The sequence below is a fragment of the Grampus griseus genome (assembly GCF_964374135.1).
Source record: "Grampus griseus genome assembly, chromosome: 19".
NCBI lineage: Eukaryota > Metazoa > Chordata > Mammalia > Artiodactyla > Delphinidae > Grampus > Grampus griseus.
Genome location: NC_139013.1, coordinates 57540922 through 57555496, shown reverse-complemented (window position 1 = coordinate 57555496; position 14575 = coordinate 57540922). Strand labels below are relative to the sequence as shown.

The 14575-nt window shown below is 65.6% G+C and overlaps 1 protein-coding gene across 1 annotated transcript in view; it reads right to left on the bottom strand.

The window, feature by feature from the left end:
• Window positions 1–14575, bottom strand: part of ZFPM1 (zinc finger protein, FOG family member 1) — a 67651-nt gene that overhangs the window by 36845 nt on the left and 16231 nt on the right. The window contains exons 2-3 of the mRNA XM_082676212.1: window positions 5040–5150; window positions 2298–2426 (exon numbers count right to left, since the gene is read on the bottom strand). Coding sequence (XP_082532338.1) covers window positions 2298–2426; window positions 5040–5150 — 240 coding nt within the window. The remainder of the gene's footprint in view (window positions 1–2297; window positions 2427–5039; window positions 5151–14575) is intronic.

Here is a 14575-nt window from a genome sequence, read left to right as displayed (position 1 = left end):
GCCAGTACGGCGGCCCCTGTGAGATAAGAGCCCACGGGGCCTCTCTGGCTTCCCGGCCGGGTGATAAGTGTGGCCTGTTTGGGGTCTGATAGGGGGCGGCCACCATGGCGGTTGGCCGGAGGCTGCTTATCGGGCCATCGCTGCCCACTGCACAGAAATTCCTATCTGTGGGGGCCGATAGGGAGCCCCCCAGCCCCCGAGGACGCAAATAGCGCAGGAAGCTCCTGGGTGCACCCACCCAAGCCACGGCCCCCGCGGCCACTCCGGGGCCAGGTTCCAATCTCCAGGGGCCTCTGCCTTCCCATCTGTAAAACGGGGACGGTGATACTAAGTCCGCAGGGTGGGCGGGGACCGACCGGAGGACAGCTGAGGCTGGCGTCTACACACTTGCTGCCTGAGCTCCAGATCCAGGCGGCGGGTCTGCATCCTGGCTGTGCCCCCTCGCGGGTGGTGACGTGGACAGACCCTTTAGTTGCTCTGTGCCTGGATCCCTCCGTAATGGGGAGGGTCGCCTCACCCCTGCCTCGAGGGGCTGGTGTGAGGACCGCCTCGCACATGCCTCCCCACGGTCACCCTATCCAGCAGCTGCTCTCTCAGCCCCCCGCCTGCCCAGTGGCCGATCAGGGCCCACAGGCACCAGGCGGTCCCTGGAATGTGCGAGACACGGGCCGAGGCAGCGCTGAGCCAGCGTCTCTGGGTGCTTCGTCGTTACCCTGTCCTAGAGCTGGGGAAACGGAGGCAGCAGAGCGGTCTGACCACGGGCACCAGTCCCACAGCACCGTCCCCTGTGTGCGGAATGGCCCAGCCCCGGCAGGTGGGTATCTGGCTCAGCTGTGCCCGACCGGGCTGTGAGGGGCTCATACACACATGACCTGTCCCTGGCCAGGTGCTCCTTGTGAGGAGAGGACGTCCCTGCCAGGGCCCTTGGGGCCCCTCCCCTGCCTGTCCCTGAGTCACTGAAGTGGGGTGGGGGGCGGCCGAGTCCATCCGGAGGGCAGCGGTGTCCCTGTGCTAAGCCCCATTCCCATCCTGGGGCAGCAGAGGGGACCCCCAGCCTGTCTGACCCAGGATGCTTCACTCCCAGGCAGCACCATGGCCCATGCAGGTGGGAGACGCTGGCAGTAGACTGTTTCCCAGTGGTCTGGGGTCACCATCTAGGCTGGGACCACCAGGCCCATCCCTCCCTCTCTGGGCCTCAGACACCCCCCTACTGTAGGAAGAGGTGTGTTAAATCAGCAGGGGGACCAGAAGGCACACGTGCCACCTCATCTCCTTGGTGCCACCCAGACATCACTAATCGATCCCAGCACTCTTTCCCTGACACCTTGGGATCCTGATGAAGGGTCCACATGGCCACTCAAATTGAACCTGGCAGAAGACCATCTCTGACACCCCTGGGAGACCATGGGGGTCCTCTCTGCCCTGGTGTGGTCTCCCTGACCCCCCGCAAGATGAGGCCCTTGCCACGTGCCTCCTTTCCACTGGCCACTGACTGCATTTGTGTCATCACAGCTCTCTGAGGACCCGGTTTGCTCGGAGCTGTACCTCGGGGACACAGCAGGTGCTCGACGTGTGCTTGCTACGTGCACGTGCGCCCGGCCTGAGTGCGCAACCTCCATTCTCTCCCTCTGTTCCCGAGGACCACGCCCTCCCTCTTTCACCCAGCAGCTCCCAGGACCCCTCCGAACTGCCCCGGTTCCCCTCAGCCGCGTCACTTGTACTTAGGAAGCATGACAACAGCCGACACGCCCAGCCTGCCCTATACTCATACGTCGGTGGAAGCGGGGAGCCGCGGGCACAACACGTCTGGTGGGCCCTCCGAGGTCAGAATTCCAGCTACAAGCGGGGGTGGGGCAGTGCTGGGAGCACGAAACCGCCTTCAAAGACACTCCTGATCCAGGACCCGGTGGCTTGGAACGGCCTCCGGCCCCCTGCCACGCGCTGCAGCCACCCCAGGGGTGGGTCCTCTCCACCCACACAGGCTTGAGCCCCTAGCTGGGCTGGGAAGGCGCAGGAACTCGGGCCGCTCCAGACTCGCATTCCCACCTCCAGGGAGGCCTCAGAGGCGTATCTGCTGCTAGGGGCCTGGGGTTTAGCCCTGAGCACCGGCACAGCTTGGCGCCCACCTCCAGGGAAGCCGCTGGCCCACAGGCTGGCTGGACTTTGCAACAGGACAGACCTGGGCCTGCTGCACCCGTGCTGTCAGGGTGGCCAGCTCCCAGGACCCCCAGAAGGCTGGGCCCCAGGGCTGCCCTGGAGAGACAAGGCCGCCAGACCCCGGACACAGGCGCGCTTACCTGGCCCGCTCCAGGGGCTGCTGGCCTCTTCCTCCTCCAGCCTCGTCTCTGGCTCCGGACCCTCCGTCTCCTCAGAGCCTCCTGGGGACGTGGGGGCGGGTGGTAGCGGTGGGGGTGGAGGAGTAGCATCTGCAGGAAGGAAAACACCAGAAGGTTCTACTGAGCCTCGGGGCACCGAGTTGCCCGCCCACCCCAGCCTGTGGCCGGGAGGGATACTGAGGCCCAGGTGGGTGAGCACGTGGCACAGTTCCGGCCACCACCCTCCCCCCACCAGCTTGCTCTCAGGGGGCGCCGTCAGACATCTCAGTTTCTCCCCCTTCATTTTTGGCCTTGAAAAGCCCTCAGCCCCTTATTAACTGCGGCAGCGATAGCTGCCCGCCCGGCACGCCCAGGCCAGCAGGCACACGCGTGGCCCGGATCCCTGGTCTCCTCGGCCGACAGCTGGGGGCTCCTCTGCCAGGCCCCGCACCCAATTCCAGCCCAAAGGGCATATTTGCCTTCCCTGCTGGGCCCGATAACCACCACGGCCCCCAATCGATGAGCGCCCGTAAAAGCCCCCCCTTGGTGACGTCACGTGCCCGGCAGATTATTAATACCCGCGATAAGGGCCGTGATTAACATCGAATAAATCAATCACACGGTATAAAAGTCCTATTATTTTTGGCTATAAATCAACGCGGCTGGCATCCGAGCTCCAGCCACTGCGCGGGAGCCGCACCGGGCCCGCCCGACAGGCAGACATTGCTCCTGCCGTCTTATCGCGCCCATCGGCGCGTTATCACTGAGGCCTGTGCCAGGTGCAACCCCGGCTGTTTTTTTCCAGCTCCTCCCCAGTCCCGCCCCCGCCCCCACCCCGTGCAGCCCAGCTCCCAGATCAGATAAGAGGCCCGGCTCCCCAGGGCAAAGTCCACCAGTAACCAGCCGCTAGCCCTTTGGAGAGCGTGGCCCCCATTAGCACACAGCACCCGATGACGGTGGTGGTGATGGGGGGCCCCTCGCCACTCCCTGGGCCCTCGGAGGGGCTGGCGCCCCGTTACAGATGCGGAAACCAAGGCTCAGAAAGGGCAGGAGCCCGGGCGGGGACAGGCCAGGGTGAACGCTGGCCGCAGCACTAAACACTTATGGTGACGGTGAGGGTAGAGACAGTAACAGCTGTGAACAGAGCGCCAGAGCCCAGGCCCTGAGCCTCCACCCCGCCTGCTGCCCCGGGGCAGCTGCGGGTGACAGTAGCCCCTGCCTTGGTTTCAAGTCCTGCTAGCCTAGCCTCCTCCTCACTGCACAGCCCCAGTAACCCCAAGGGGCTGCCGCGGGGCAAAGGGACACAGGCCAGCGGGTCTCAGAGGACGAGGCTTACTGGGGGCTTGTGGTCAGCCGGGGGAGACTCTGGCACATTCTGGGGATGGGGGTCCACAGTGAGGAGCCCCCCACCGTCTGTGTAGGATCTCCACCCCCCAGTCCCAGCCCTGCAGGGCTCTCCTCCTGTCCCCTCTCTGTGCCACCCCAGGGCCTTTGCACGTACAGGTGTGTGTAGCACGGGGAACTCTACCCGTCCTGCAGGTTTCTGCTCACTGCCACACCCACCCCATCTTGCCTTCAATCCTGGTCACACCACCCACTAAAACGGCCCCATTTATGGCTACATCTCCCCCATGGGACTATTGTCTAGGGGTAACTAGCCTCTGTGCACAGGGCTTCGTGATATGGAATGGGGATGTGAGTGAGATTGCTGTCCACGGCCGGCAGGGTGGAGCGGGGCGAGGGGGGTGAGGGGAGCGGGGCTCAGAGCAGGGGCCAGGGCAGAGCCCACCCCGCCAGTCCTCCCTCCGCTAACCCCCCAGCCTCAGCTCCCCCTTCTGGAAAACAGGGGTGAGGGCACTGACCTCCCCCAGGGCCTCCACCGCAGTGAGGCCCAGACTCTTGGGGGGGTCTTTGGGGGTCTCTGAGGGCACAGCTGGCCTGAGAGGATGGCCCGGCTTTGAGGCCCCTCCGGGGACCCAGACAGAGAAGGCCTCCTAATGTCAGGTTAATTCAGCCCTGGGTGTGTGTGTGGGAGTCTCTCCTTCCGAGTCCTGTTCTCAGCTTCAGAAAAGTGCCCCCAAACCCTGGGGAGACTGCCAGGAGGGCCCCAGGAGAGGTTCCAGGTGTCCAGGGTGGGGTAGGGTGGGGAGCAGACAGAGGGGACGGGAGAACCAACCTGAACCCGGACTTAGGGTTGCATCCCGCTCAGGTGCTTACAGGCTGTGCGACCCTGGGCAAGTCACATAACCTCTCTGGGCCTCATTCGCCCGTCTGTAAAATGGGGTGATTTGCCTTAACAGGAGAACCTGCTCGGTACCGAGCCCCACGTGTGCTGAGGCACGCAAGCCCGTTTCATCGAGGGTACACGGAGGCCGGGAAGGGGTGTGGCTTTCCCCAGGTCACTCAGTGCCCATATGACCCCCTGCCTCACCCTGGACTAGACCTTCCCCACCGGGGCCTTGCTCTGCCCATCTCTGCCACTAGGGCTGGGCTTCCCAGACCCTCTGCAGGTGTGTGCATCTCCTCTACCCGGACCAGCTCCTCCAAGCCCCAGTGCGCACGGGCAGCCCGCAGACACCGCTCGGTGCAACGCCCATTTCGCAGGTGTGAGAACTTGAGTCCTCAGCGGGAACTGGCTCCTGTGAAGTCGCAGCGAGGATGCGGACGCGGGGAAGGGTGCCAGGATGCCAGGGCCCAGCCTGCCACGTCCACCGCCCGACTCACCTGGACTGGAAGGGCTCGGGGGCTCGGGCTCCAGGGCTGTGGCCTCTCGCTCCGGGAGGCCGGTGTCCGCGGCCTGGGCCTCTTCTCTGGCCTCCATGTCTCTGAGGGAACCTGCAGACACAGCCCCAGGGGAGTCGTGAGGCGCTGCCCCCCACAGCCGGCGTCCTGACCCCCCCGGCACAGGCACAGCCCCGGGGCCGGGCGCAGTGGGGTCCGAGCAGGGTCTCGGCCCCCCAGGCGGTCAGAGGCCTCGAGGGAGCGGCCGTCAGCACGGGGGCTCTCCCCCAGGTCCCCCATGAGTAGATGTGCGAACCCCACCCATGTACCCACCCCAAGCCCTGCACCAACGCCTGGGGGCCACCCGGCCTCCTGCTCACCTCGCCTGCCCCGCAGCCTCTGCCGGCCCCACAGGCCGCTCTTGCCGGGACGCTGGCCCCGGGCAGCCCGACCCCTCCCCTCTTCTCGGCTCCACGCGTGAGCGCAGCGCTGCGCTGGCGTCTTCTGGGCGGGGCCTCTGGGGGCTGCCGAAATGCAGGCGCACCCTCTGCGGGGTCCCAGGGTCCCGGCGCACATCCACAACCCCCGCAGGTAAACATCTCCCGGGGCTCTGCACACCTGCCCCCTGTGCCTGGGACCCCTCCTCCAGGAGCTGCCACACTCAGGTTCTGAGGTTCTGAGGGTACGTGCAGAGGGCGGGCCCCAGTGCCTGGCACACAGGAAGAGCTCGTCAGCCTGATTAAGGGGGTAAATGGCTGATGGGACACAGGTGGGTGCGCAGCGTCTGCAGTCCAGCCTCCGCGGCCCACTAATCCTCCCTCAGGTCTCACGCGGGGGGTGCCCCATGGAGCCCTCCGTACAGGTGGGAAGGCAGACTGAGTCCCCAGACCACCTAGGAGGGTGGCGAAGCCAGACCCACAGCGTGTCCCGGAGTGCAGGCCAGGGTGGCAACGTGTGCCCCCGAGGTCAGAGGGGCAGTGCCAGCGCTGTGGGCGGAGAGAACGGCGGAGAACAGCTGTCCCGCTTCACACTGCTCTGCGAATCCCCCACAGGCCCCCTCCACCCTGTCTCAGCTGGGCCCTGGGGCCCGAGACAGGTGCCCGGGCAGCGCTGCCCCCTGCCCCACCACCTTCCCCAGCTCCTCCTGTGCAGACACCTGTCCGGCTGCACCCTCTGGATTCTAGCTCTGGCCCCACAGACCCACGGGCCCCGGGCTCCCCGGGACCCCTCAGAGCTGTACTGATAGCAGGAGCGCAGGCGCTCACCTCCCGTCACTTCCCGTGGCCGAGGCCGGGCTCAGACCACACAGAACCAGCCCTGGGCTAAGCCTCACGGTCTCTCATCAACGCGCCCGCACGGTGGGCTCTGCGGCGGGCTGGGCACACCCGACTCGTGCCTCTGGGACAGGTGAGAGGTCTGACCCCCCGTGACCTCCCCTGGCAGACGCCGGGGCAGGAGAGCAGAGGCTCCCCGGCCCGTGGGACTGGCCCCCAGCCCGCACTGCCGGTTGCCCTGGCGGACAGCTCGCAGGCCTGCTTGCCTAACTCCTTCTAGAAGCCCAGGTGCTTCTGCGGCTCCTTCAGAGCTGGAGATGGTGCCCCAGAGCTGTGGTCTCTCCTGCCGACGCCGGGACTCCAGGGCCTCAGCGGCCGGCTCTGGAGAATGGGTGTGAAGCCTCTGCTTTCGGGGACTGCAGCGACCAGAGCCCTGCACCCGCCCGGGCACACGCCTCTCCCGCCCAGGTGGGCCTCAGCCACCCAGGGAGGCCCTGAGCTCCTGACGGCTCCATTTGTGGGAGAACAAAGGCACCCGCTCCGCACAAAGCGTGACAGGAGCGTGAAGAAAGGCTGCGGCTGCAGCAATTTACCCTAATGCGCTAATTCATTCCAGCACAATTAACACGCTGATAACACAGCAGACAGTCATCAACCAGCGAACGGCTCCAGGCCCACAGCAGGATGCGACGCTGCGAATCCTGCCCCAGCCCTGCCCCACATCTGCCTCGGAGCCACTGCTGGAGCCCCCCGACACCCCGGGGCCACCTGTGCACCGGGGTCCCCACTCCACCTGGGAGGAAGCTTTCTCCACTGGCTGGGGTGAGATGCAGCTGCTTCCCGGGGTGCCCTGGGCTAGGAAGGACCCTGCTCGACCCCTGTGGGGCCCTGTATGGTCAGACACCCCAACTACGGAGCCAGGCCGACCCATGGCCAGGCAGGCGGTGTCCTTGTTGTGTGACTACAGGCAAGTCACTCCACCTTCCTGTGGTCGGAAAGCAGAACGGCTCTGGCCCCGCAGAACGAAACTCGGTTTCACCTGTGTGGAGCCGCGGTCAGCGCCTGGCACGTAGTAAGTGCGCAGGAAACACCACCCGTCACCGGCGTCAGCTGCTACCACCCAGTACCCAGCAGGGCACTGCTATTATTAAGCGCCGCCTGTATGTTAGCCCTGTGCTCAGCCTTCTACAAATGTCTTCCCTTAAGCCCCCTGCCCACCTCGCAGCCCGGGGGTGGAGGGCCAGCAGGAGGGAGGGGCCCGCAAGAGGCAGGCCCTGATGCCAGGCACGATGGGCCAGTGCCTGGGAGCCTTCCGACACCCCAGAGGTGAGGCCGAGTCATGCCCACTTCGCAGATTAGTCAACGGAGGCCCGGCCACGTGGACTGACCTGCCTGTGGCCCTTGGCAGGAGCCCGACTCCCCACACACACCACCCACGTGGACGCTGCTGAGGCCACGGCCCTCCTCTGCTGCAGGTGTGGCCCCATGCCTGCCCCCGCCCGCTGATGACCTGGGGTGAGGGTGACGCTGGCCCCATTGCCCGGCGCGAGGAGAGGCCTGGGCCCAAGGCCGAGCACCTGTCTGGGGGCGTCCACGGGTGGTGACGGTGGTCCCCAGCACCGGGTACGGCCCCCGCTGCCCGAAGCCCCTCAGTTATCACGGCAAGCAGACGCCCCGCCAGCCGATCCGTCTCCTGCTCATTAAGCCGGACGCCGAAATGGAAATGAAAACATAATAGCTATTTGATTGGGGGTGAGATATTTTGCATATTGGCTTGGCGCTGATAGCGGAATTTCATCAACTCCCTTTTTTCATGCTTTAAAACTGAATTACGGAGACAGGCTCTGTGCAGCGGGATGACCCGACTCCCTTCCAAGGCCCAGGCTGCCGATGATTGATGGCCCTCCCGGCTGTGATGTGGAGGCAGCTGGGGGGCCTTTGGATGAGGGGTCCTTTGGATGACTGCCCCAAAGAAAGCCGGAGCTGGCAGCCGAGGAGGGCAGAATCGCCCGAGGTGGCCCTGGGGTGCACCTGCCAGGTGGCGTGCAGCGCGGGGTGGCTCAGAGCACTGGACAGGGAATCTGGAGGCCCCGGCCGAACCCCCGCCGGCCCCTGCAGGCTGTGCCCGCCCCCCCAGCCACTGGAAACATTACGAGGAACAACCAGAGCAAAGCCCCACGAGCCTCCACCTGGACTCCGCGCTTGACCTCGGGCGTGGGGCTTTCCTGCGGTCCCGCTATGTGGCTGCCATTACACAGCCATTTATGCCTCTGTGGGGAGATCCTTTGTGTTCCCAATGCAGAGGAGGAAGGAGAGGTGGGGGCACCTGCCAGGCCCCCTTCTGTGTCAGGGCCGGAGCATGAACGCAGGCCCGATGGCCTGGGGGTGGGGTGGACGCTGGTGGGCACGCGGCCCTGCTCGTCCCCCGACATCCCCACCTGCACAGCCTGGGGTGCGGTGGACCTGAGCGCCCACGGCCTCCTTCTCAACTGCCGTTCACTCCTGCGCTCTTCATTCACTCGTGAAACCTCCCCCGAGTCCATCTCCCTGCACAAGTTCCTGGGGACCCTGCAGCAGCCAACACGTACCCCCGAGGAAAGAAACGTGAAAAATCCAAGTGTGGTCATTGCCACCAAGGAGAGGTGGAGTGACAGTCAGGGAAGGCTTCCTGGAGGAGGCGACGAGTGAGTGGAGATCTGGGATGGGACAGGAGGCTGCCTGCGGGCGGGGCTGGGGAAGAGCACTCCAGGCAGAAGGAGGAGCGGGATGCTGAGGCCTGTGGCCTTGTGCAGGCCACGCCTCCCCGAGCCCAGCTTCCTCACGGAAAGCTGTGGGTTATAGCAGCCTCGAGTCATGGGCTGGGCTCAGGGTTCAGCAATGTGGTGCCCGTGGGTGCCGAGCACAGACCTGGGGTTATTATTACAACTGTTGTTATTGTTTCAACTCTCCGGGGAGGTGCCACACCTGCCCCTCTGGGGGTGCGATGGGGGGCGGGGCATGGACAGGGGCGTGGGGACCAAGGGGCACGGCTGGAGGGAGGGGAATGAGGGTCTGGGGCCTGAGGAGGGCAGTGTGGGTGGAAGAGAAAGACCTCCCCCTAGGCTGGCGGACGGCCCGGCCTCCTGTCCCGCTGGCCCTGGTCAGCCGGTGGGCGGGAGGGGGCATGGCGCTGCCAGGGAGAGACCCTGGCCTCTGGGCGGCACACAGCAGCCAGATAAGGGCCCGATAACAGAGAGAAAATAGCAACAGATTCAGACTTTCCCACCGCCGGGCAGTGGGGCAGCTCGGGCCACGGCAGGGACAGGAGGCGGTGGGGACAGCTCCGTTCTCCCCGAGGGCGGCTGCGCTGTGTCCCGGGGGCTTGGGACCCTCCAGCCAGGACGGGCTCTGGTCCAGCTGGGGCTGGGGGACGAGGAGACAGAGGCCCCGAGCACAGAGGCGGCCCCAGCCCCTCGGGACCATGTGACTTGCTCTCTGCCCCCAGTTCTAACGAGGAGCTGGGCTGATTTCCAGGCTGAGCTGGATGGAGAGAAGCGGGCGAGAAGGGGAGCCCCCAGCAGGGACGGGGCGGCAGGCGGAGCCCAGCGAACGGGGCTCTGGTGAAGGGCAGGGGTGGCCCACGCCTCAGAGCCCAGGGCTGCCAGGAAAGGGGCAAAGGGGGGAGGCGGGCAGACAGGGGCAGGTCCTCGGCCCCAGGGAAGGTCATCAGGGCCTAGCAAGGGTCCCATTTAAGCAGAACTTCTTAAAACTTTTGCCAGCACTTAGAAGGAAGGTGGGTTCCGGCCCATGGTCCCTGAGAAGCTCGCACAGCACAGGGGTGCAGGCATCGTGGGGGGAGGCTGACGATCTGGGAGGCCCCCTGGGCGCCTGTGGGTCCTCTCGTGCCCACCCTCCCGCTAGGGTACCAAGGCCCAGCACGGATGCTGGACACCCTCGGAGGGTCCACCTCATGTCCACCCCCCAAACGTGGCTAGAAGCTGCCCACTGCTCTCCGGGCCGCTCTGGCAGGAGGTCCAGGCCCATTAGCACAGGGCCGTCCTGGCTCCCAGCTCCTCCCCGCTCCCTCCACCCTCACTCCCTGGATGGCAGCCAAACTGCTTCCGCTGTCCACGCCCCTCCAGGCCTGGGTCCTTAGCCCACGCTGTCCCTCTGCCAGGACAGCTCCCCTGCCTGGTTGAGGCCTCCTCCTACCTCTGAAATCTCTCCCACACTCGGGTCATCCCTGGAGCCTTACGTTGGTTTGCATTGTCCCCTGGGGTGTTGCTCTGATGCTTTGCTGCCCTCCCCCAGTGCCCAGCGGAGGACGGAGGGAGACCCCGCCCCGCAGCCCACGCCATGGGAGGTGCTGCCGGCGTTGCCCCTAGCGGGCTGCACCCACGGCAGCAGGGACGAGATGCGGGCCCCCCCGCGGAGCATAGAGGGGCCTCTCTTCCTCGGCAAGCTCAGGCTGGGAGGGGCCCACAGGCCTCCACTGTGACCCGCCAGCGGCCCTCATCAACCCAGGATCAGTTCCTGCTGACAGCCAGGGCGACCACAAAGAGGATGTTGGCGAGATAATGGCTTATTCGAGTGGGCAGGCTGCCCCGCGGAGGGGAGGGCGAGGGTCTGAACCTCCGTGTGCGCCGGGGGCCTGGGTCCAGATGCCCTCCCACGCTGGTCCTCCCCCGCCCCATACCCGGTGGCAGGCGTGGCCCTGGGACAGAGGAGACGGGAGGGCGCTGGGGGGCAGCCTGGCTCCCCGCCAAGGGTGGGCTGGGTGGTGCGCGGGCGCACCCTGCAGCAGGGGGCTCACTCCTCCTTCCAGAGGAGCAGACCTGAGCCCGGACCCTCGGCCTCTCAGGCTTGGCCCCCGCCTTGGGTGGGCAGGTCCCCAGCACGGCTGGGGCTGAGTGACCGTGGATTCACCCGCCTTTGCTGCCAGGCTGTGAGCTGGACCTGATGCGCGCAGCCTCCTGGCCCCATGTGCACCCAGGCCACGCCCGGGAGGTGCTGGTGGCACGCTGTCCTGAGAAAGCCAGGCCGAGGAGAGTGGCCAGCCGCTGGCACAACACACTCTGGGCCATGGGAGGGCAAGGGGAGCCCTCGGCGTCGAGGAAGAGCTTGGGTGCTCAGAGCGGAGGCCAGCGGAGGCCCCATGCGCTCCGGGAACAGGGACCCCGTACTCCAAGGAACACGAGTGCTGCAACCTACTTCAGCTTTGAACGCATTAAAATATCGCAGGGAGATATCAGTGGCATACAATAAAATCCATCCTTTAAGTGTCATTCACCTTTTGGAGGCATGTTCACTGAAAGATGAGCAGGACAGTCCTAGGTAACCCAGACAAAACCCAGGGCCCCCTGTAGCCCAGGCTCAACAAAGAGACACTCCAGCAGCCCAAATCCCCACCCGCTTCTCTCCAAAGCTTTGCAGGGGTCAGTCAGGATCTGAGACTGCCTTTCCCAGTCACTTCTCCACACCCTCGGCTGACGCAGCGCCGGGCACCCCCGCTTGGCTGTGCACTGTCCTGGCTTCCCTGTCCCTCCCCCAGACCCCTACTGTTCGCACCTGTGCTCTCACTTCCTCACAGGAGGTCTGGCGACTGGGCTGCAAGGGTGTGGAGTGCACCTCGGTTCTCCGTCTCTGAAGCCCTGACCGTGGGCTGCGGCCACCCCGACCCACGCCGGTGCCCGCCCTCCCCTGGCTCTGGTGAGGCCGTCCTGGCCTGAACTGTCCCGGCTCAGAACCGCCCGCCTTCTCGCTGCACACTTACTCCATCACTGCCTTCTCCGTCTCTGTACCTGGAGACTGGGGCGTCCCCAGCTCTGGTGCACAGTAGGTGCGCCGGGAACTCTGGTGACTGCGGGACAGGTCGGGGAGGGGAACAGGTGGGCTCAGAGCCGGGCACGGCTGGGGGCCACCCGGGTCCACAGTGGTGGCGGTGGGGCCAGAGGGGAGCCTGGGGGCTGAGCCTGCTTGTTGGGGGTGGTGTGAGCAGGGACTCAGCCCCGGGGACCCTGAGCGGGCCCCCTGCCCCCACTGGCGGAAGATAAGCTGGCTGGCCCTGCCTGGGGCTCTGAGGCCTGGGTGAGTATGGGGCCCCACAGGATGCAGGGAGATGGGGCACTGACACCCGGGGGTCTGCACCACATACCAGCCCCAGCCACCACCACTTCCCCCTGCGGCCAGCCTGCAGCTGACGGGCGAACCTGGGGGGCTTAGGTGCCCCGGCCCCAGGGCCACGCCCGGACCCCCGGCACGCATCACCCCTCGAGGCCGCCCAGGGCAGGAGGGACCACGGGCAGCGCTGGGCCTGTCCCAGGCAGGAGTAATGCCACCATCACCGTGACCACGACGACGGTAGCAGAGCAAGGGCTCGGGCGGCCTCTGCAGCAGGCCGGGCTCTGGACTCACCACAAGGGGCTTCTGATCCTTGTAACGACCCTTAGTGTCACCCCATTGTCCAGGTGGGGAAACCGAGGCACAGAGCGGTAAAGAAGCTTGCCCAAGGCCTCACAGCTACGGGAGCGACGGGCTGCCACCTGCTCTCTCCTCCCGAGCCCTGCATTCTCGCCAAGGCCCCCCAAACCCACCGTCCCTGTTTGTAGAGACGGGGGCCTGCTTGGGGGGCACTTGGACCCAGGTCTGTGTGGCTCCCAGGCCTCCTCTCCCCTCACTCAGCCTCAGTGTCCCTTCCTGGCTCCCTCTCCTGTGGGCAGCCCCCCTCCCTGGTCTGTGTGACTGCTGTCTGCCCCCTCGGACTGATCCCTGAGGCAACAGGGGGGTGTCCGCCTGCTCCCCTGGCTGTGGTAGGGGGTCAGCAGGGGTGTGACGCAGCTGGCACCCAGGGCCCCTCCCTCCAGGAGCTATTGCTCCCTCTGGCTCAGACCCGAGACAAGTAAGCACAGCCCTCGACAGTTTACGAAGCTCTGCCAGGCCCTGCACCAGCACCAGCCTGTGGGGCAACCGGCTCCACAGTGCGAAGAGGGAAACGGGCCAGGAGCAGCCGCCCTCAGAGCGCAGGACCTTGGGCCACACGGCTCTTCAGGACCAAGCAGAACCGAGACTGCACTGTGCCCGGGGAACCTGCCCAGGCCTCGGTTTACCCATATGGGAAATGGGTATCGACCCACCAACCTCACAGAGCCGCTGTCAGTGTGGACAGGGAAGGGCTTTGCAGGAGATAAAGATGCCCCCAGATGGGGTCCTTCGCAGGAGCACCGTGATTCCCTCCACCAGGCCTTCCATGTGCTGGGTCAGCCGTGAGCAAACAGGTCCAGATGGGGGTAAACAGTCTGGGTGGGGGGTGAACACACACCTTGGGTATCATGAAGGGCCAGGATGGGTACAGGACAAAGAATGGTGGGTGGGTGTGGGAGTGGTCACTGAGGGCTCCTCAGAGGAGGCGGTATTTAAGCTGGGACTGTGAATGGGGAACTCCAGACAGAGGGAAGTGCCAGTGCAAAGTTCCGGAATTGGGAAGGAGTTTGGTGGGTTTGGGCCGCTGAGGAAAGAGCACCAAGGCTGAGAGAGGCAGAGAAGCCGGAGCAGCAGGGTGGCCGGCCGGGGTTTATTCTCGGCACCGTGGGAAACTAAGCGGAAGAATGTGGATGCTGGATTGCAGGAAGGACTCCAGAGTGCAGCTGCCGAGGCCCGGCCACCGCCTCCAGGCAGTCCCCAGTTCTCTGCCACCTCCTTGGTCTGGCTCCGCATCCTCCCCTGCCCAGAGCCTGTCCCGTCTCTCGGGCTAGGGCCAGCGGGCTGGTCCCCCACCTCGGTCCCTGGGGGCAGGGGCCCAGGCGGGCAAGGTGGAGAGAAAGGGGAGCAGAGGAGGCGGGAAGAAAGAGCGGGGCCTGAGAAAGCCCAGAAAGCCCAGCCCGGCTGATAGGGGAGAGATTGGTTTCAGCCGGAGCCGCAGGGCTGCCAAGTCAACATCCTATCGGCGGCCTGCACTTACTCAACATTCATCACTGCTGAACTCGGAGACTTTATCAAGGCTAGAGGTTGGCGCCATCTCCGGGCCCGGCCACTCCCGGCCTCCGATGGGCCCGATAGCCGCTGATAGATTACACGAGATTGTTTCACTCTGGAGAACCGATTACGAACGCTCCTGGGGGAGGGGTGCAGACCACGTGGCCTGGGTGGGGCGGGGAGGGCCCCGAGGCCACTTGTGGGCCGAGGCGGTTGTCAAGAACGCACTCGGAGCATGTGACAGAGACCCCACGTGTGACTGGTGGGGAGGGGGCGGGGCGACGCCACAGCGCGGGGCGGGAGCGGCGGCCAAGG